The sequence below is a fragment of the Artibeus jamaicensis genome, unplaced genomic scaffold (assembly GCF_021234435.1).
Source record: "Artibeus jamaicensis isolate MK-2021 breed Jamaican fruit bat unplaced genomic scaffold, CSHL_Jam_final contig_867, whole genome shotgun sequence".
Classification (NCBI taxonomy): domain Eukaryota; kingdom Metazoa; phylum Chordata; class Mammalia; order Chiroptera; family Phyllostomidae; genus Artibeus; species Artibeus jamaicensis.
In genome coordinates, this window is record NW_026521995.1 from 33,087 (window position 1) to 56,705 (window position 23,619).

General features: G+C 34.6%; 1 protein-coding gene across 3 annotated transcripts in view; it reads left to right on the forward strand.

The window, feature by feature from the left end:
- The window catches only part of STAM (signal transducing adaptor molecule), a 63,902-nt gene that overhangs the window by 25,051 nt on the left and 15,232 nt on the right, over positions 1 to 23,619 (forward strand). For 2 of the 3 annotated variants that reach the window (XM_037150731.2, XM_053654729.1), the window contains exons 3-10: positions 8,236 to 8,311; positions 8,391 to 8,486; positions 10,481 to 10,630; positions 14,793 to 14,883; positions 16,920 to 17,112; positions 18,288 to 18,382; positions 21,678 to 21,766; positions 23,527 to 23,614. In XM_037150731.2, coding sequence (XP_037006626.2) covers positions 8,236 to 8,311; positions 8,391 to 8,486; positions 10,481 to 10,630; positions 14,793 to 14,883; positions 16,920 to 17,112; positions 18,288 to 18,382; positions 21,678 to 21,766; positions 23,527 to 23,614 — 878 coding nt within the window. The remainder of the gene's footprint in view (positions 1 to 8,235; positions 8,312 to 8,390; positions 8,487 to 10,480; positions 10,631 to 14,792; positions 14,884 to 16,919; positions 17,113 to 18,287; positions 18,383 to 21,677; positions 21,767 to 23,526; positions 23,615 to 23,619) is intronic. The other variant, XM_037150732.2, reaches the window with a different exon arrangement.

The following is a 23,619-nucleotide window of genomic DNA, read 5'->3' on the forward strand; positions in this document are numbered from 1 at the left end:
CTTTAAGCTAAAAGTTATTAAATATGCTGAAAAGCATAGCAACAGAGCTGTGGAGAGACACCCTGGACCTCCTCCCACAGACTGTCATCAGATTGTGGAGAAACAGGAAGAAAGACTTCAGATGCCAGGACAGAAGAAGGCAACATGAAGGAAACCTCCAAAGTGGCCTGAGGTGGAGCGGGAGGCGGAGACCTGGATTCTGGAGCAGTGTCAAACTGACATCTCTTTTTCAACCAAGATGATACAAGAAGGTGAAAGGACTGCATGAGAAAAAAAACGTTGATGATTTCTCAGGGACACCCAAATGGTGCTTTAACTTAATGAAGAGAGAAGGTTTGAGCATGAGAACATGAATGAAACTTGCCCCCAAACTTCCAGCGGACTCTGAGATCCAAGTTTTGGAATTTTATTCCTGTGTTATCAGTCTTTGAAAGACTTACAACTTTGAGCTTTTGCAAATCGCCAATATTGATGAGATGAGGTCCCACTCACATTTGACTTGCCAGCCAACAGAACTGTGGACGTCAGAGGAGTAAAGACTGTGGCTGTTAGAACTAGTGATCATGAGAAAACACATTTCACTGTTGTTCTAGTGTGTTGTGCAGATGGGACAAAGCTATGATCACATTTAAAAGAAAAATGTTTCTTAAAGAAAAGATTCCAAGTAGAGTTATTGTCCACGTGCATGAAAAAGGATGGATGAATGAAGACTGCATGAAAATATGGTTTAACAAAGTCTGGTCAGGAAGGCCTGGAGTATTACTTAAAAAAACAGCTTCGCTTGTTTTTGATCACTCCAAAGCCCATGTTACACAAATTGTGAAAGCAATTGCAGCAGACTTGAAAACCCAACTTGCTGTGATACCTGTTGGGTAACCAGCCAAGTGTAGCCCCTTGATGTGTCAGTAGATAAATCCTTTAAGGCCCTAATGAAGGAGTGGACGTCATGAATGCAGTCCCTGGTAATGATTTAACACCTACAAGTAGGGTTAAGAAAGCATCCATCACTTGGGTTTGTGATTGGATCTTATGATCGTGGAACGGTGTTGAGAAGGAAGCAGTTGTGAAATCATTTTAAAAATGCAGCATCAGCAATTCTATGGATGGATCTGAGAACAATGAAATTTACTGGGTTGAGGAAAGTAACTTAGAAGACACCAGTAATATAGAAATTGAAGAAGATGATACTTCTGAATTGGCAGTGACTAAGAGTTCTTGGCCTTCTGTGATGTGTGAATATTGTAAATTTGTTACTGGTACTTAAAGTTTTTTGTACCTTATCTGTTCTTGTGTTTTGTAATTATTTGTTACATAAAATTTCTTGTATAGTAATATATTAAAAATAAATGCTAAAATTTCTTTATAATACAAAAAAGTATCTAAATATAAATAAATAAAAGATTGAATTAAAATGAAAGATTTTTTTCCCCTGTGAGTTTGGGCCAAAAATGTATGCATCATACACGAGAGTGCATTATACATGGCAAAATACAGTATTCCTAGAAATAGAATTGCCGGATTCTTTACATAGCCAGATAACATTGTTATATTCATGTTCCACTAACCATCACATGAGAAATGCCTACGTTATAAGCTTGAAATTGAGAATTTCAGATTTGTACTCAGTGCTCAGTGTTTTGCAGACTGTGTTTTATGTAATGTGTATTACAAATCAACCATGCATTTTGAATATGCCATTGAAAACAGAGTTATTATTATTCATCCCAGTTCTGATTTCTTTCACATTGTGTATTAGAGTTACTTCATTTAGCAAAGGTATAAGTTCTTACATCACACACACAGTGCTTGTGTGCACTATGTAGTAGCATATAGGACCAATAAAAACTTTACATACACATATACGTATACCCTTCCTGCCTCCACAATATAGTATACATATATTTTTGAATGGTAAGTTGTATTTTTTTAGCATGTCAGATGAAAGTGTAAAATTTAAATCACTCTAAAATAACTTTGAAAGCTAAAGTTGTAAAAGTAACTTTATAGAAGAAAGACATGTTTGTGCTTTCCAGAACTAACATTGTTGAATGTCTCTAACATTCTCTGACACCATTCTACTATTGTAATAACATACTGATAGGGAAGCATTAGAATTCCCTATTATAAAGAGGTCTGTCAAACCACAGATCTTGTTCTGCTGTATCACAGTGCTGCTTTTGTCTGGCAGTGGCTCAGCCCTGGAGCAAGGGATGCTTTATTAGGGATTCTCTACTAGGGATGGTTTTGGTTGTCACTGACAAGAGGTTACTACTGACATTGATTAGATGGGGACCAAGGGTATAACACACCAGATAGTCTTACTCTAAAAATATTTTTTCTGCCCTGAACAACCAGGTGTGCTATTTAGAAACATATTGTTAGTATCTTTGTAGTTTTTCAGTTCTATTTCATAGGTGATTAAAACTACTCAAGCACATTTATTTATAATACTGAGCTTAGTATTATTATCACTTTTAATATATATTTTACTGTTCTTTTCTGTTTATAATACTTTAAGGAAAATCCTCTTATTCTTCTCTAAGGTCTCTTGAGGGAAATAATGAAGAGGTGGTACATTTGTTTAGAAAAGCTGATGGAGTCTGCCCTGGCCAGTGTTGCTATGTGGATTGAGTGCCAGCCTGGGAACCAAGGGGTTGCTGCTTCCATTCCCAGTCAGGGCACATGTCTGGGTTGCAGGCCAGGTCCCCACTAGGGGGTGCACAAGAGTCAACCACACATTGATGTTTCTCTTCCTCTTTCTCCCTCCCTTCCCCTCTCTGTGTGGTTGCCTCTGGTTGCCTCTTGCATGCTCCCACCTGTGCTCTGGTCATGTGCTCTGATTGGGAATCGATCCAGCAACCCTCTGATTCTCAGGCCAGCACTCAATCCACTGAGCCACACCAACCAGGGCTCCTTCTCTAAAAATAGATAAAATAAAGTCTTAAAAAAAAAAGAATAGTTGATAGATCTAAAGTCCTTGATTGATTAGTAATAGATGCAATCATTAGAATTTAAATTTACTGTCTTTTTAATGGTAATAATTTTCTTAAAAGTATAAAATAACGTTTTTATCACAGCTTAACCTATTATTATGATACAAAATACTTTTCACACGAGATGTAGACATGAGACATAATTTGAAATGAGACTTTAAAAGAGTTTTATAAAGCATAAGATGTAATAAAACCTTGACTTTTTTATCTAACACAATCATTAAATATTTTTAGCTTTCTTCATATGTTTTAATGGAAAGATCTTTTCAGGTATCTCACTAACTGGTGACTGTAGACTAATGTTGAGTTATTTATCTGTCATAACTACAACAACATAGGCATAAGTGGGTAGACATTTATAGATAATGTGACAATTTTGGAAATTTACTCAGCTATTCAAAAAGATTTGAATGTTATTATTCTGTGAAAAGAGAATTGTAGGACTGCAAAATGAGTTTCAATTTTCCTCGAGCCTCTGACAATAGATTTGAGCTGCATCATATGTGTGCTTAACTTACTAAATTAAACAGTACTTTTTTGCAGCCCCTCAAAACTTACTTTTCCTAAAAACTTGTCACTGCTGTTCGTTTAGGGAGCTTATATGTGCTGTCTCACAATTCCCATTTCCCTTATAGACTGTGAATGTCTCACTGTACTGAGTGTGATTCTTATAATATGCATGTTTTAAACAGCATGGCCCCATATGCAAACTAATGTCTTCAGCTGGTATCAGAAGTAATGTTTTGCTTTAATAATTGAGTAAAAGTTGCCTGTATTGAGCAGATTTGAGAGAAGGCAGAGTATGTTCTCTAACAGGTAACTCCCTAATCAAGAAAAATTGATGAACTGCAATTTTTCCCTCATAATCTTGACTTTGCAAACAAACCCCAGGGAATGGTTCTATGCAGTTACATTTCAAAGTGGTGTGATTTGTGCTGTGGTCATTTATCACCTGAAAGAGAGTTATTTGGGAAGTTAGAAAAGTGAGAGAGATAAGAGATAATTCTTCTTTCCCCCCCTTTTTTTTGTTCCTATCCGTGACCTCTATTTTCGTGTTTTCCCATCTCAAGATAAGAAAAAGAGGTGTCTCACAAAAAGTTTTAAAATACCAAAATGGGGTTTTAAGAAGTTTTTGTGAGAGTTGAGGATTTGACCACCCTTACAAAAGTAAGCAATAGCCCTGGCTGGTGTAGCTCAGTGGATTGAGCATGGGCCTGTGAACCAAACAACTGTGGTTCAATTCCCAGTCAGGGCACATGCGTGGGTTGTAGGCCAGTTCCCAGCAGGGGATGCACGAGAGGCAACCACACACTGATGTTTCTCTCCCTCTCTCTTTCCCTTCCCCTCTAAAGATAAATAAATCAAGTATTTTTTAAATAGTAAGCAATAGAAGCCATTGGTAGACTCCTAAATGCACACGCAGAGTTTATCTTAGCATGCGTTTTTACAAAATACTTCATTTTTATTTATTACTGTCAGTCTGTTTTCTCACATTCTGTGCTCCTTCCAGTACTATTTACTGCACACTTTTCCTTTCTTGTGTTTTTTTATAACTCTGAGAAATAAATTTTATGAAAGTATGTACATTTTCAGGTAAATAGCTTTATAAGGGAGATTATTGAATTCTAAATACCAATTATACAACAGTAAAAAATAGTGTTTTCTATATTTAGCTTAACTGTGTTTTATTGATCATCTGCCTTGCTGATGGCATTATTCTGGGCAACATTTAGAATGAGAGTGTATTACCTTCAGTCACCAAAGAGCAACAGCAGTTGTTAAATAATTCTTATTTTTGTTCTTTCAGATTTTCGTTAAAATGTTTGTGGCCTGGCTAGGGAGCAGGGAGCCAAGGATGAGCAGTGTCCCTGGATGCTGTCTTTAGGAACTCTCAAGATGGGGAGATAAAGAGTTGAGGGAATTTTACTTTAAAAGCATAGATGAAAAGAGATAATTCTAAATAATACAAGTTACTACTATTTAAACCTGACATCTGTGCATACTTTGTTAGAGGCTACTCTAGTTATCTACTGCTACATAACAAACCACGCTGAGACTCAGTGGCCGAAAAGAGTAACTATCTTTATGGTTCTGTGAATTAGTTAATAGCTGGGGACTTCTAACTTGGGGTCTCATGAAGTTGCAGTTGGACAGTGGCTGGGACTGGAGTCATCTGGAGGCCTGACAGGGATGGATGATTAAAATGGTTAGCAGTTGATGGCTGGCTGTCAGCCAAACCAAGTGGGGCCATCAGTTGCATACGTCTTGAGTTTCTCCCAGAAAGGTGGCTGGATTCCTAGAGAGAGCATCCTAATAGCACATGTTCTACCTAGGTATACTCCACATGACTTCTTCTGAACTGTACATCTCAGAACATCATTTCTATTATATTTGATTGGTCAAGCAGGTCACTGAGTTCAGCCCAGAATTATGGTGAGGGTTAGACATTACCTCTCGATTCCTGAAAATTCTCTTTTCTGTTTCATCTGTGACTTGAGAAGACAGCATTAGAAGCCACAACTCCATGAAAGTGCTGCCCCTGTTTTTCTCACCCTCTATGAACTGTGTGCCCCAGGTTTATGCATAGAAAGATAATTTTGTGGATGAGCATATTTTTTCCTGGAGTGCCCATCCACCCAGTTTGCCTTGGGTAATTCTAGCGTATGTCTTCTGTCCCTGTACCGTGTCCACTTGCACCCCTTTTGTTCTCAGAAGGATACTTGCCTTGGATGAAAGTTACCCAGGCACTATGTTTTCGACGTTCTTTTGTCATTGAGAGGGTAATAGCCATAGTATACCTTCTTTAAATGCATGTATTACTCTTGAACCTTTTTTTAAAAATTATTTCATTGTTGTTCAATTACAGTTGTCTGCCTTTTCCCCCCACCACTCCCCTGATTACGGTTAAACCTTAAAAAAAATATTGTTTTGATCATAAATTTTTCATTAAATTATAGGATTTCTCAAAATATAACTATAGTCATACTATGCGTTTTATCGTTTTGTGGAAATACTAAAAAACTGAATTAGGAAAATGCACAGAAGTAGAATGAGATAGTTAATACTAAATTTTTGTGGGCCACTTCTATTGTTGAATGCTGCTAGTTTTATACACAATTCTGAAGTGATATTTTAGCTTATATTTAAAAAGATACTGCTGTGGTGGCATTCATAAAATGTTCGTCAGCACTTATAATCGTTCTGATTGGCTTTGCAGCTCTGTACTTTTTATTTTTTATGGCTCAGTAGCCAATTTTGTTTTGGTGCCAGAGATACTTTTGCCTTGGTCTTAGCAGTTCTTGTGGTAAGCCTTGGCCAAGTAGTTTGATTGTTACAGTATCATCCCAATGTGCCAGGGTTGCCAGTCTGGCCTTCTGCCAGAGCACATACAAGAAGCAATCAATGAGTGCATAAATTAGTGGAAGAACAAGTCGGTGTTTCTATCTTTTTCTCTTCTTATTCCCTCTCTCGCAACAGAAAAAAAAAAAAAGAAGAAGAATCAGCTGTGATAAAATGTCCAAACAATATCAGTGCAATACAAAGTGAAAGTTCCATTTCAGAGCCCCTTTCTCCACAACCCTTTCCAGAAGTCACCACAAGTTTAGAGTGGTTACTTTAAAAAAGTGGTTTATGCCCTTGGCTGGGTCACGTAGACCATCAGCCCAGCACTCCAGGGTTGTGGGTTAGATCCCTGGTCAGGGCACAAAGAAGAATCAACTGATAAATGCATAAATGAGGACAACAACAAATTGATCTTTCTCCTTTCCCCTCTTTCTCTAAAGTCAGTAAAAAATAAAAATAAAAAAGTGGTTTACAACTAATATACCAGAAATTTTACTTAAAAATTTGATGGTAAAGCAAGTATGAATTTCTAAAATGTTTATTCACTGAGTTGAACCATCATTGGATTATTAATTTAATGATTTTAATTGTAGTAGTCACATAATTCTCTTTATATATGGCCTTCACTGGTGTTTTGAAATAATAGTTTTGTGGTTTTTATGTCAACATAGTTTTCCTAACTGCAAATATTAGCATGGTGTCACACACTCTGGCTACTAAAATAAGTTCAACTGTGAAAAAGGCAAAATCGAAATACTAGTTTTATAGTGTATAAGTATTATCAGAATTACTGTTTTAACCATTTTTAAGTGTACAGTTTAGTGGCAATCAATACATTTATCATGTTGTGCAACCATCACTGTACCCATTTCCAAAACTTTTTTGTCATTCCAAACAGAGACTCTGTGCATTAATAAGAGCTTTGCGTTCCCCTGTCCTCCCAGCCACTGGTGACTGCTATTCTGCTTCCTGTTCCTACATATTCTCTTGTTTCAGGTTGTTCATATAAATGGGGTCAAGCAACATTTGTCCTTTTGTATGTTTAGCTCTTCAGAATATAGCTCTCACTTTTTGCCCAGCCTTGTGGAGCTTTTTCCCACAGCAGATGTAAGTGGACCCCCAGTCCCAGTACATAGAACTCTTCCTTCACAGAGTTCCTTCTACTCCGTGCTACAAGTTTTAGTTCCTTCAGCCTTCTGAATTCTGATTTCTGTCCGCTCAACTCGGAGACATCATTGTCCTCTTCTTGACATCTCCTTCTTGGCACTGAGATCCAGAACTGCCTTAGGCAGAAAGCCTGTATTGCTATCTGGAAGTGCCTCTAGGTAGAAGTTGAGGTAAATCTGGTTTATCTCATTTGTATTCCTTCCCAGGGATTATCATTATGCACTAAACAGTTACCTCAATATACAGGGGTAGGCAAAAGTAGGTTTACAATTGTGAGTATGCACAACACAGTTTATTCTTGTATTATTATTTATGAATTGTTATATTATTTATTTGTATTATAACTGTAAACCTACTTTTGCCTACCCCTGTAAATTTGACTTACAGTTTTCTAGTTTTCTGTTTGTTTGTAGCAGGAGTATAAGTCTGGTTCCAGTTATTCCACCGTGACTGGAGTGGAAGTCTTGGTCTGCCATTTTATTTTCAAAACCTTTTTCACAGATAATCAGCCTAAAGTGCCTAATTTGTGATCGCTAAGGAAGAGACTCTGTGAATCTTGTTTGAAAATTTAAAGGAACTTGTCACTGTGCAATTTTTCAATTGTGTTGTTAATAAAAATTAAACTTTTTTACCACAGTCTCCTTTTTATATAGTAGTCTATTTCCTGTTATAGTTAAGGGATGGGGGAAGCTAGATGTACTACTGATTGGTTGTTACATTTCTTATTTTTTAGACCTAAAGATTGTCTTCGGTCTATTATGAGGAGGGTGAACCATAAAGATCCTCACGTTGCTATGCAAGCTCTGACTGTGAGTGACTTGATTTTAGGTTCTACCACAAAATTGAGGTGAAATTGAGCCCTTTTAACTTTGAAATTTATGCTTTTAGCTTCTAGGTGCATGTGTATCAAACTGTGGCAAAATTTTTCACTTAGAAGTGTGTTCAAGAGATTTTGCTAGTGAAGTTAGCAACGTATTAAACAAGGTAAGGAACGTTATTTCCAGAAATGAATTAAGCCAGTCTTTTTTCTTTATACAGTTTATTGTTCCATTCCTCACATTTTAAATCACAAAGGACTAGTCTGTGCTTTAAAAAAAAAGCATAACTATCTAGGCTGTGTTTATCTAATATATATGTAAATGTTATGTTTTACTGACAGCTACTGATTTATATGATGGGACACCAAATTAGAGTATGTTTAACCTCTTTATCATTCCTTTCATCTAATAGATAAAAATGTGTATATCTCTGATTAAATAATACCAGTCAGTTTTTAGGCAGTTTTTGTAGCCACTTTTGTAGTCACAGAATTGTTTTCCAAATGTAGAAGTGTTCGGAAATACTGCCAAAACGTGGCACTGTTGTTTCATCTTGATGTGAATAAGGCCACTACCTGACCACCACTGGATTTTAATACTATACTGGTTACCTAACTAAATGTAGAATAAAGAATTCAAATCTTGCAATTTAAGAACTTTAAAACATTTAAGTTACTAAACAATATGCGAGTTCTCCTAGTAAAAAATGGTGCATTCTAAAGGTAATTATTTCTGGCTTTTTTGAGGGGGAGGTGCATTATGTATCAAGAAAAATTTTAAAGTGTTATAAGGGAAAAATGCCTTTAAAAAAAAACTAGTATATCAGGTTTTCATAGAAAACAGTACAGAAATAACATAAGAATTTAAAATTCTGTACTTATTTCCAAACATGATTATGTGACCATTTCTTTCTAGTTCTGCTTTAAAGTTAAGTTATATTATGTTGGCCAAAATGGTTGTTTGGTTTTTTCCATAACATGGCCGTAGTAGCACTTATTTGTCTTTACCTTAATTCGAAACAATTTTGTTAGATTTTATTGTGATAGCTGTCATATCAGCATGCATTTAAAAAAACTTATCAAAATTGGTGAATTTTTGTAAAGCTATCGTAATATTGAAGATGGAAGAAAATGCACAGCATTTTTGGCATATTATGCTCTATTATTTCAAGAAAGGTAAAAACAACTAAAACACAAATAAAGATTTGTGTAGTGTATGGAGAAGGTGCTATGACCGACTGAGTATGTCAGAAGTGGTTCATGAAGTTGTGTGCCGGAGATTTCTTGCTGGACAGTGCTCTATGGTTGTGTAGACCAGTTGAGGTTGATAGCAATCAAACCAAAACATTAATTGAGAATAATTAACCTTATACTATGCAGGAGATAGCTAGTGTACTCAAAATATCCAAATCATTAAAGTTATTGGTGAAAATGCAAAATGTGTCTTTTATTTTATAGAAAAAACTAAACAAACTTTTTGGCCAACCCAAAATATTTAGCTATTTTCTACTAGTCATGCACTGAACTTCAAATCAGATCTTAAATAATTAAGCAACTTGGGAAAAACACATGTTAAGGCACATTAAAAGTCAGGAACTAGGAATAAGAAAAGTGCACCATTTATTGTTTCCAACTTATTTTTATAATATTGGTCTACAAAGAACAAAACAAACTGTTTTCTTTGTCTCCTTGCCTAGTTGCAAAATACTATCAAAAGTTCTGTCTTTCAGACCTCCAAAGTAAGTTATTAAATATTTAATTTGTTTGAATTTGATGTGAGGTATTTATGATGATATCTTATTTGTTCATAATGAGAAAATAAAATTAGTTTATTTTTAATAACTAACTATAGTTACTTATATGTTGTCTATACACAATTTGTGATTTAAAAAGAGATCTACAACACTTCATGGTTTTTATTTTTAAGGTACCTATATTAAATCACTGGCCAGGAAATCAGTACTTCTTATATTAATTTTTCTGTTTCTTGGTATGAAAAACCTTAATGAGAACATTACTCATGCAAAAATTAAATAACAGAATCATGTAAATGACCTAGAATTCAGACAGATTTGGCTTACTGATATTTCTCTACCAGCTTATTTTCATAAGAATTGATTATTTCCAGATAAATCTTACTAATTTTTTTCTCTATTTTTAGGGTCATCCTAAAGTGTGTGAAAAACTAAAGGCCCTTATGGTTGAATGGACAGATGAATTTAAGAATGATCCACAGCTTAGTCTAATATCAGCAATGATTAAGAACCTTAAAGAACAAGGAGTTACATTTCCAGCTATTGGTTCTCAGGTATTTTGTAAAGTTCTCTGTGTGCTACAGTTTGTTTTTCTAAAGTAGCCATGTTTATTTAAATTGTTTTTCCCTCCAAACCCAGGTAGCTTTGAAATTTTTATTAATCATCATTGTCATCATCATCATCTCGGATTTAGAGGTGCCAGAAAAATACAGTGGAATATTAACGTCTTCCAGCTTCTACTTTCCCACTGTTTCTCCTTCTTTATAAATGAATTGAGTTAACATCTTGTAATTAAAAATTTTAAATTTAGTTTTAATAATATAGACAAAATTATTATACCAGGTAATACAGTCTTGTTAAATGCTCTTAATACTGTCATTTTATCTACAAAGAATGACAACTCAAAAAGCAGGATATCCTTAAAATTGAAGGATGAGTATAGAGGTTCTTTTGATTATGAAATTTATGAATACCTATGTTAAAAATGGGAAGGAGATATAAGGGAGTTAGTGGGAAGAGAAGCACATGCAGCATCTTTTCCCTTAATAAAAACATCTTTTTTCCTTTCTCCTAATAAATATGATTGACTGTAAGGCTTAACTTTCCTTTTCAAAAAAATATGTTATGGACCAATCTCTAATTTATGTCATGAAAAATGAAAAGGTATCTCTTATTCTTCTTATGTTATGCACAACTATCCTTCAGGATACACAGCTAATCAAGGGGGATTGAAACATGTGCTAACTTCCTGTATCGTCTTTCTCCACTGTGTGGATTGAGTGGTATAAAAGCATGAGCATAAAACTTAGTTGCCTTCATCCAGACTTACGTAGACTTTCTTCCCAAGGTGCTTCTAATTTATCTGTGTACTCTTGAACCATGAAGAACCAGAAATATACTTGGGAGGGGTAAGAAGGAAGGCTATTTTTCTCTTTATTTGAAAAAATTAGACTTATGAATAGTTTTATAATGATAAATTATATCTTTTAGAAGTATTCACTCATAATTGACAGTTCGCTTTTACTACACAGAATAATCCAATAGTCTTATGATAAGTTTCTTGACAATAGAATCAGTGTTCAGTTATCAAAGTACATTTGCTACAGAGAACCAGAAACTATAGATGCTTAGTGAAATTGCAGTTTCTATACCTGGAGAACCTGTTCTAGAGCTTGTTACTTAAAATGTGGTTCATTGACCATCATCATCATCATCACCATCTGGAAGCTTGTTAGAAATGCAGCATCTCAGTTGCCATTCCAGACCCTTGGGTTTATCATCTTCATCTTAAGGAGATCCCTGGCTGATTCTATATGAACATTGAAGTTTGAGAAGCAGTGCTCTAGAGTACGGCTTTCAGTGCATGTGAAAACTGCATATCTGTCCACCAAAAGGACGTATTTCTGTAAGAGAAGGAAGAAGAATTAATGATGTGTTTGATATGTAGCATTGTTCAGTTAACCCAGAATCTCAGGTAGTTGTGAGAACAATTTTAGGGACTCTCTAATGTAATCCCCCTGATTTTACAGATGAGACCCAGAATGGTTAAGTGACTTGCCCAGGGCCACAGCTAGTAGTTGACAGAACTGGAAGTAGAACACAGGCTTCCTGACTCTCAGTCCAGTGTTCTTTCCACTACACCATCCTGCCTTCCGTTTGATATAGAGGTTAGTAGATACATGTCTGTCTGGACTAGGCTTCTAAGGACAAGAAGTGGAGTGAACACTGGCAAGAGCATTTATTTATTGATTGGCGTAGAAATTAGGTTACTCTCCTGTTCAAAAGGTTCAGGAACAGTGAAGTTAAGAGTTATTTTTCTTCTTTTTGTCAAGATGTTGTAAAATAGGTAAAAGCTAATTCTGTTATAGTTGCTATCTTTTAGCCACAAGAAGTATATAAAATACATACAAAGTAAAATATGATGAGGTAGAGTGGTGATGTTTTTATAGTAGAAATGGTTTCTACTATAGTGGAAAATGGTGATTTTTTGAAAAGTGTATCATTGAAAACCCTGTTTGTAGACAACTTTATGTTTAGTGAAAAAATGTATCATTTAGGTTCAACTGTAGAAGTCCCTGTAGATTTTGAAGTCCCTTAGTTGTTTGTCCTTACATTTAGTCAGACTAGGCTTTTGTTGACATACTTAATAGAAGCCTTTGAAAATACAAAGATTTTTAAAGTATATTTTTTATCCAAGTACAGAAAAAATATATAAAAATATTAGGAAAAGTCATACATTAGTCACTGAATTACTTTTATGTTGCTGCGTTTTTTGTAGCGCTAATTTTTGACATGGAGTTGAAGTAATGCTACACTGCTACTGTATTTGGCTAGTTAATAAGACAAGTATCACTACTGCACTTGGGACCTGATGATAGAGAGGAACTTTTAAAAGTGTAATTTAGGAATGCAGGCCTTAATACACTTTGTTCTGCACTGCCTTCTGGACCAATACAGATTTCTTCAGTGACCACAAAAAGATCAGTTCTGTTTTCCGAAATGCACCGAAATGTGAAAAAAAAATTTATGCATCATGAAAAGGGTTGCCTCTGACCAAGAGTACTTTCAGTTTTCAGAGTCACATAATCGTTAAAACATTACAACAAGAGGTTGATCAGAATTGAAAGTGCTTCAAGTTCAATTTAGTGAACTATAAAAAGCTTTTTTCTAATCAGCTTTTCTAAAAATAAATGTCTGGTGCATTTGTTTGACATTATAAAATACACTAACTGAAAAATACAGAATTGTATTTTACTATCATATTCTGCCTTTCATTTACTCAACAATTATTTAAAAATTAGCATTCCATTTATTGTATTATTTCATGTAAAATGTAGAAACCCTGCAACAGTATAGGGTTTACCTGCTCTCCACTTCAGCATCTTATTACTCATCATATGTATGCCATCCATTATTACATACATTATAAGTCCTGGGAGACAGTGTTACACTTTTTGTTTTAAACCCTGAATGGCCTTCACCTTATCTGATTTTGAAAGCTACCTGTGTTAATTCAATCCTCCTAACATCTGAAAGTGTTGTAGCTGCTATTGTCCTCATTTTGTAGGTGAGGCACTTGAGGGACAAAGAGGTCAATGTAGCCAATGTAGGGTCATACATTAGATTGTGGTGGATTTGGCATTTATTCTCATGTTTGCCTGACTCCAAAACCTTAACTACCCATATCACAGTACCTTGTTTGAAAGTGTTACCAGAGGAATGCAGAGGAAGGGAATGCTTAACTTAAGGGGCTTATGGATGTTTCACTGAGAAAGTGATATGTAGCTGTTTACTGGGGAGTTGAAACTGGACAGGGAAAAATGCGGATGGAGTAAAAGGAGCCAGGGGGGAGGACAGTTTAAGTACATGCAGATATGTGTTAGAGGTTTAAAAAGTATCAGTAGGTATGTACATATATATATGTATACGTGTGTGCATGTCACACATATGTGATGCATACATGTATGTGTTGCATCCATGTGATACACACATGCAAACAGTTTCTGGTAATTGATAGAGTGGTTGAAAATAAAACTGTAAGATAGGCTGGAGTCTTATTTGCCTTGATTGCCATGGAAAAACTAAGGTCAGTGAGGCTTAGAAAGATTATAATTCCATAAGCGTGAATCAATTTATGTATTAATTTGTATACTATGTTATTTATAAAATATGTTTAAGATAGAGAGTAATATATTCCCAGAATTAACTTTCTGTATTTTGGTTTACCAAATAGTATAATTTTATGAACATTTATATGATATATAAATCTCAGTCCCTAAAGATAACATCCTGACTTTTGACCTGGAAGCAAGTAATAAAATATAACTCTTAAATACATATTTAAAATTTTAAAAAACTATCTGCTTTTAAAGTAGTCACCTACCTTCCTCTCTCAGCTTTTTTTCTTGTTTTATAATTTTTCTGGAAATTTTAAAGTCTATAGTCTTTCTTTTTTTGTTTGCGTATTGTCTGCTTCTAGTTTAATGCCTTTACACAAATCTGTGACAGTATTATTAGGCCGCTGGCTCCAAATACGCAATCGCTCTTGAGTCTGTTTTCTCCAGTGCTAACTCCTGCCCTTCTCAGGCTGCTCCAGTTGGATTTCTTTATTCTTCAGAAGTTTGTTTTGGATTGACAAGAAGGCTCTTACACCTTTGTAGACTAGATGGGGTAGGATATTTGAGGTCAATCCTCAAATATGGTGTTTCTTTTTGTTAGGCTGCAGAACAAGCAAAAGCCAGCCCAGCTCTGGTAGCCAAGGATCCTGGTACTGTGGCTAACAAAAAAGAAGAGGAAGATTTAGCAAAAGGTATGTCTTAAAGTCCCTGATGGTGGCAAGAAGACAGGTCTCTTACTTAATATTTTTGTCCCTGAGATATTTTAAAATAAAAGAAATAGGACTTTACAGCTAAAGCTGAAGGCTACTTTGTTCTCCTCCTCAGTATCACTTCTTTCTTCTCCCAAGGCGACTGCTATCATGTATGTCATTTCAGTCAATATTTTTACTACACAGTCTACTTATAAATATCCGTGAACAGTACCAAATACTTTTGTATCCCATAAATTTTTTTTTTCATAAATAGTATGTTCTAGGTACCATCTGCCTACAACCTGCTTTCACGTGCAACATTTGGGATCTATTCCTGATTAGACATTTAAACCAAGTTTATTTGTTTTAACTGCTGTATAATATTGTAGCACATTAATAAAAACATAGTATAATTTAGCTTCCTGCTGACAGACATTGTGTTTTCTGGTTTGTATTTTTACTGTTACAGAAGTGGCGTGCTACCTTGAGTTTCCTTGTACATGTTTGTTGGCGGGAAGCCGGAGGCTATTTTTTGTGACTAAAAGCGAAGTGTTATAGGCTCAGAGGGAAGGCACATCTTCCACTTGATTAAATAGTTTTCTTTACTCTTTCACCTGTGGTATATGAAAGCTGTTATTACGCCTAACCTCCTGGCAGCATTTAAGATGGTCAGAGTTTAAGTTTTGTGAATCTGATAGGTTTGAAATGATGTCCCATTATTTTAAATTGTATTTCCTTTACTCCTAGTGAGGTTAAGTTCTTTTTTGTATGTTTATTAGCTGTTTTGCCTGTCTCTTTTTCTGTTGAGTTTCTTTTAAAAAAAAACATAATAATATGTAGAAAGCCTTTATTTTGGATGCAAATCTTTGTCCTGTTTTTTTGTTTGTTTGTTTGTTTTTTTAAATTTATCTTTAGAAGGGAAGGAGAGGAGGGAGGGAGAGAAGAAACATCAATGTATGGTTGCTTCTCATGCGTCCCCTGCTGGGAACTGGCCCACAACCCAGGCATGTGCCCTGACTGGGAATTGAACCTCGATCCTCTGGTTCGCAGGCCTGTGCTCAATCCACTGAGCTACACCAGCCAGGGCTTTTTCCTGTTTTATATATATAGTAGATATCCACTCTTGATTTTTGGCTTATATTTTAACTTTGATAGTGGTGTGTTTTATCAAACAAATGTTAAATTTTGATGTAGTCAGGTTTTTGCTTTTGTTATTTTTGCTTTTTTTTATGTCTTAAGATATTTTTCCTACCCCAAGATCCTAAAAGATATTTCTCTATATTTTTTAATAATAGTTTCAAAGTTTTGTTTTCTCAATAAGGCTTTTATTGAGCTAGAACAAAGGGAGAGGTAAGAAGGGGTTGAGGGTTGATTTAAAAGCAGGGTAATCAAACCCTTAAGATTTCATTTCAGAGCCTGAGTGACACATGGTGATGACTTGCACTGGGGAAGGAGTGGTAGAGATGGAGGAGGGACATTTGAAATCTGTTTTCAGGAATTTGTTAGTTGAGACTTTATTCTAGTTATTCTAAATTCCAATTCCTAGACTGATTATGTAAGGATTATCTTTGGAGCAATAAAACACCAGCTCTCAGCTACTACGTTTGAAGCTCTTATTCAGTAAGTTCCCAGTGAGACTTGAGGCTCTTTACTTACCAAGTGATTTTGATTATCTTTTTGAGAACTTAAGCAATAGGAATACATTAAAAAGATAAAAGAAAATATAGCTGCAGCTAAAGCTTTTAAAATGGATCTAAGAGTTTATGAGCTTTTATTCCCGAGAATTATTTAAATTGTATTCATTCAGTAAAAATTCTCATCATGCTGTTCAGTGTTTTAGTTGGTTTATTTTTTTGAACTTTCAGTTGTGAATAAAATAGATGAAATGATTTTTGTTCAGTATATTATGTCAGGGCATGTCCTAATTTCCAGCTGCACTATTGAGAGAAGAATACTTTTTACCTTCAGGTATCTTTTTGTACGTGGATTATAGGTTATATTAACATGTTGGTGTTTTTAAACCCATTGTTTTCTAGCCATTGAGTTGTCCCTGAAGGAACAAAGGCAGCAGTCCACCACCCTTTCCACTTTGTACCCAAGCACATCGAATCTCTTAGCTAACCACCACCATGAAGGCCGGAAAGTTCGTGCTATCTATGACTTTGAAGCTGCTGAAGATAATGAACTTACTTTTAAAGCTGGAGAAATTATTACAGTTCTTGATGACAGGTGATGGAACATTCATATGAAGATATATAACATGTTACTTCCGTGTTTCATACTATTCCTGTTGGATGCCGTCACCAAATGCAATTAAAAAATGTTGATCCATCTATTTTCTTTGTATGATAGTTGCTTGCTTTGCTTATGTCATACTAGCTGCATTCTTATTTTGTAGTTTAATTTTTTTCTATCTATACTATCTAAAAGAGTTTTAATTTTTTGAACTCTTTTTAGAAAGTTTGTCAAGATTTTTAGAAAGTATGTCGAATATGTATATGTATTTATGAAGTTTGTAAGAAATACAGAATATAGTAAATTTATCATTTAGTGTATTGTTTGGAACAAATTCATTTTACATGGAGTTAAATACATTTTACATTATCATAGGGGAAGGGATTCAGTGCATCTTTCTTTTACTACAGCCTTATGCTTACGTGAAAATCATTACTAATAATGAAGTAATAAATTTTGCAGGTGGTTTTTAAAAAGAAATTCAAATAGATTTAAGGTTATTTCTGTAATATCACTGTATAATACAGTTTCTTGAGTGGAAGAAGATGAAGTTACATTTGAGCTGTTTTGCTGGAAATTGCAGAAAACCTTGATGATTCATTCATTTAAAATATTTATTGAGAGTTTGCTAGCTTTTCTTATACCACATACTGGGGTACAGTGGAGAACATGAGTATGTACCTTCAGGTGTGTTCCTTGTGAACATTTTGTGCTATAAACAGTGTTATCTGTCATATGTTTTTTCATGTGGGGAAAAATTGGCTGATACTTACTAGATAGAGCACTGAGTTAAGAATGGACACCTTAATTAAGATCATACCACATATCTTATTAACCAAAGATTCTTGCATTGGAGCCCATGAACCACCTGAAGTGGACAGTTCTTAAGTGTGGGGATCTCTTTTTTGGGGGAGAGAGTTCAGAGCTTATACTAGATCCTCAAAGCCTTCACCAGCCTTCTTAAAGCTAAAGAACTGTGTGTTTAATAACGTTTTATTTTCTCTGAGGCCTCATCTGTTATTTATAATAATGATACATTCATTTCATTCTTCACTGGATTGTTGTGGGATTTAAATCTGGTTAATAATGTAAGTTGAACACTATAAAAGGGAAATATTTATAGAAATAAAAGTCTTTATTATAGACTTTTTTGTTGTTGTTCTTCATAGTGATCCTAACTGGTGGAAAGGTGAAACTCATCAAGGCATGGGGTTATTTCCCTCCAATTTTGTGACCGCAGATCTCACTGCTGAACCAGAAATGAGTGAGTATTTTCTAGTCTGTCAGTGATGATAATCGATAATCCCCTTCTTAATGAAAATTAAGTAAATTAGACTTTCTGGAGCAGGGACTTTCAAATGTTAGTACTTTCAAGGTGTTTATTATAAATGCAGCTTCCTGGTCGGTAGATTATTTGCCAGAAATCATCTAAATATTTTAGTTGTCTGTCTACCAAGATTGTCTTTAGAGACTGTGGACTTTTTCTTAGGAAAGAAAACATGTATACCTATGCACACACATATATATGTACTATGTGCTATTGTAAAAATGCACATTGAAAAGTGTTAATGGAATTTATGTATTAGGTATTTTCATTATCATCAGTTGATAAAAGTGTGACAAATTCAGTGTGACCTCATAGAGAATTCTTCCTATTCAAGGGTGAGAGCATTTCTTGGATGTTCTGGCCTCACATTTGGAAAATGTGGCCTCTAGGCAACACCAATGGCAGTTCTAAACCCTCATGTCAGATCATCAGAAGTGGCCATAACTAATCATAAAGTTTTGTGTTTGATTTCCAAATCTTTTCCCACTAGGAGAAATAAAGTAGAAAGTGGGGCTAAGGAAGAAGTGTGTTACTGACAGGCACGGTGGTTGCAAGAGATGTAACTGGTGATGGTCTGTCACTGGTAGACCATTGACTGTATTTCTCCATAATCCTGTACTTCAGTGGATCTTCATAATAATGTTTGAGTCATTAAGATTAAGTCATGACCTTCCTCTGTTTAAGGAAACAAACATGTTTTAGTCTAAAAAGATTTCCATTAGTGACTGAAATATTTAGAATTTTCAGAGAATTTTTGTATTAAGTTGGTAAGCTACAGTTCATGACAGAATGTATTAGCTCAGCTCATCTGTCTGTATAATGACAGGTAGAAGAAATCAAAGTTATAAATTGCAAGATACTTAGGTCTTCTTTAGTTTACAAGAATTTTAAAAAGAGATCTTTGTGTCAGTCATCGTTTCATTTCCAATAACACAAGTACTGAACCTTATCCAGAATGCAAACTATATGTATATAGTTATAAATTATAAGTAAATATATATAAAGAGAAATAGATATGTTAACAATAAAGACATAATTTTCTTTAAAAACACGAGAACACTTCTCTTTTAAGAGAGGCTTTTACAACAAGCCAGGCATTACGAATCTTTGATAAAACAATGCCCTCTTATAGTTTCTGCCTCTTATAGTTGTTCTTTGACATTTATACAGACAGATTTCTGATACCCATTCTTCTTTAATGGAGTTCTTATTGTTAGAACTCAAACATGTAGAATCTTTTTTTAAATGGCAGTGTGTACTGTGATGATTTTTAGCCTGGGTTGTTGGTGGTGCTTATTTTTGTTTGTTTTTTGGGGTTTGGGTTTTCTTGTCCTAAAGCAGCTGTTGGAAAGTGTAGAATTCTTTTGCACTTCCGTTCAGGCTGAGATCCAAGAGCTCATGTAGATCATCTAGCCATCTCTTCTTTTTTCTGTTATGTAGCATTGCAGCTTTAAAATTAGTATTTCAACTCACCTTACGTGTTTCATTCACTCTGGAACACCTAAAAGAGAAACAGGAGCAGCAGAGCTTAGGTAATTATTGTAGTTCTCAAGTTTGGTAAAACGAGTGCTGGAGTGATCATTGTAGCATCATTTTTATGAGGAAACAGAAACCTACTTCACTAATGTGTCAGGTAGAAATACCTGGCCTTCTTAGCTTGTTTCTGTTTTGGAGACACAGTTAGATATTGCGAAAGCACTTTATCTTTTTTATATGTAAAGATAATATTTTTATATATGCACAGATAATGTGCACATACACATGTGTACATAGCAATAGTATTAGTTCCTATGAGAAAAAACACTGGGAATTTTTGCATGGTTAACTGTTGAGATGCGAAGTGCACCATGTGTCTCTTATGGGTAGCAGATGGTACAGTGGTGCTCTCCCAGCTTTCTACTTGTTAATAGCCCAGGATATAGGAAGCAGTATGTATAGCAGATGTCTCTTTATTCCCTCATGGGAAAATGAAATGAGCAGAAACTTCTTTTTATATGTAGAATTTTGCTTTATGGGACTTGGAAGGGATGAATTACACAATTTCCATTATATGTGGAATCACACAACACAGAATATATAAGTGGTATGACTTCTTGTTCTCAGAGTAAAATCACAGGCCAGATTCCAGTACTGTGGGCTAGTAGAGCCAGATAGATTGGCATTCAAGTCCAGGCTTTGCCGTTTGTTAGATTTCACCTGTGCATCAATTGATAATCTTTCTAAGCCGCTGTTAAACCTCATTTATGAAATGAGCATATCTAATGAGATTGTATTATAGATTCATTGCAGGAAATACATGTATTCTATTGAGCACATTTCATAATTTAATATGTATTATTTCCCTTCCTTAATTCTACCCTGTGCCCACCCCCTGCCCCTTTTTTTGATTCCTAAGAATTTTATGAATACTGACTGACGGTGTTGATGCAAGGGTAAAAGAGTTCAAAGAGGAAATTAATTTTGTTTAAGCTGTATTGTGCCTGGGTATTCTTTTGGAGAAGGTTAATTGCTATGTTAATCATATATCCTTATGTGTACTAATTAATACTATGTTGACTAGATTTTTGAAGTTTTCTTTGTTAAACAAAGGGAGTACGTGTTTCTGGCCAGTGGTTTTTGGATCCATTAGTAATCATTTTTCACCGCAAAGTATAACGTAACTAAAAAAAATACAGGATGATATAATGGAAAATTCAGATCCCTACCAAGACCACTTGTCAAATCCTCCGTGCTCCTGGGTGTCATTCTCTTAGTAAGTCATAGTGGCATACTGGAGGACATACAGCTAGCTTCCCCATTCATTGCACTGAAGTAGCATGGTCTGTCTATCAAATGAGATTTTTCTTTGAAAAGATGGGTAGTTTAAAAAGAGGATTTATTTAAAATTACACAGCTCATTTATGTCATTGTAAAACTTTGCTTTTTGTTAATAATTTACTAAATTCTCTTGTGTAATATGTGATCAATCTTTTTTTCAGAAATATACATCTTATTTTTTGTAAAGTGTTTTTTATGGAAAATGTAAAATATTTAGAAGAAGAAAATTTAAGAAATCTTGACATGAAGTAATGTTCTGTCATTATTGCTTAAATCTGCAAGCTAGTTCTTTAAATTGAGTCTCAGCTTAAGAGAAATAGTTAAAAAACACATATTCTTTCTTGAAACTTGAAGTGTTCTCAAATAGAATTTTAAATTTGTTATAAGGAAAAGATAAATATTGCATGTTTTACAGTAAAAACGGAGAAGAAGACGGTACAATTTAGTGATGATGTTCAGGTAGAAACAATAGAGCCAGAGCCGGAACAAGCCTTTATTGATGAAGTAAGTGATTTCTTCCATGAGAGTGGTTTGTACTTGGTATTGAAGTTGAAATGTTTTCCTTGTCTTCTTTTAGAAAATTATTAATGAATGTATTTTGTTTAAATAATACAAACAGTAGTCCCAATCTTACCATGTCAGCATATACAGTTGTACCTCATTATTTTAAAGTTCTGCTTAATATTTTATACAATGGATATATCATGATTCGATTATTCTCTTGTTGACACTAAGATTGTTTTTTAGTTTTTTTTGTGGGTTTTTTTGGTATTACAAAACACTGTTGTGAGATTTAGGGGGGCATGTATTTCAAAGAATGTGTAATTTTTACAATATCCACATTTAAAGCTCTGGAGATTATATTCTTGGTAACATTTTAAACTTATGATGAAAAATGAGATGTTATTTAAAATCTGTGATGGGATTTATAGATTTTCAGCTTTCTTTATGGGAGTCAGAAGCAGAATGCTAGAAGAGTTCTCTTTTAGAGAAATAGGTTGCAGAAAACTGCTAGGAGCCACAGAACCCAATTGAGTCAGGGGAAGTTAATTAGCATAAGAAAATGCAGGTAGGGTCAGCTTAGGAGTCTGTCTAGATACCTTATTTTTTTTGATGGTAGGTAATTTCTGTCGGGTGTAATATTCTGTAAACAATAAAAATTATTCACATAATTAGTTGCTCTTTCATTTTACAACCCCTCTCTACTTTTTTTTTCTGATATGTGCCTTCTTTTTTAGACTAAATGAAAATTGTGATTCTTTTACATAGAAAGTAGTACCTATTTCAAAATATAAAACTCTTTTGACTTCAGAAGTTTTCTTATATGCTGTCACTCTTGCTCTAGTAATTCATCTCTCAAACTGTTCTTTTATATAATACAGAATTTTTGTTTTGAGTTAAGTAACTACCTTGCTTGAATTGGTAGTTTTTACTTTGTTTACCTAATGTATGTATGTTTAATAGCATTATCATGTAAAAATCATACATGGAGAAATTTTGTAATTATTACAGTAGTATCCTATGGTATGTGAGATCTGTATTTTGTCTTTAAAACCTACATATAAATACTGTGTGTTTATATAACTTATAGAGATATTTATGTAATGATGGTTTCATTAGTCCCATTGGTTATTAACAACAAAAGATTCTGAAATAGATCTAAGTCATTGCCTCCCAGCCTTTCTCACATAGGAAAGTAGAGAAACCACACACTGAAACATCGCTGGAAAGAAAATGTAGACTAAGTCCTAATGGCTCCACATGGAAAGAAAACAGCTGTACTATAGCTGAGCTGTGTGTCAGTAAAACAGCTGTTGTATTCACCCTGGGAGAGAAGTAATAACTGAGCTGTTAGTCATAAGTAATGCCATCTTGAGAGAGAAGTTACACCTGTTACCATGTCAAGGCTACAACTACTTCAAAACAAAGTGCAGTTAACTACCATGACGTGAGAGGTTGAAGAACCTTTTCAATCTAGAAAAATACAGGATAATATAATGGAAAATTAAACTCACATGTTGTAAGTTAAAATGTAGTTCTATTTCTTTTCATTTAAGAGAATTTCTGTAAGCAGTTCCAAAAACAAGAACTTTCAAGGTTCTAACTTCACATAGTACTTAAATACCAAGTACATAAAACCAAAATTTGAGTCTCCGTATCTGTGAATTACAAAAGTTCTCTCTCCATTGTCTAATTTACAAAGTGAGAACCTATTGTCATGTAACAATTTGTTGCTATTTATATTAACTATCTAATTCCTGTAGGATAAAATGGACCAATTGCTACAAATGTTGCAAAGTACAGATCCCAGTGATGATCAGCCAGATCTTCCTGAGTTACTTCATCTTGAAGGTAAA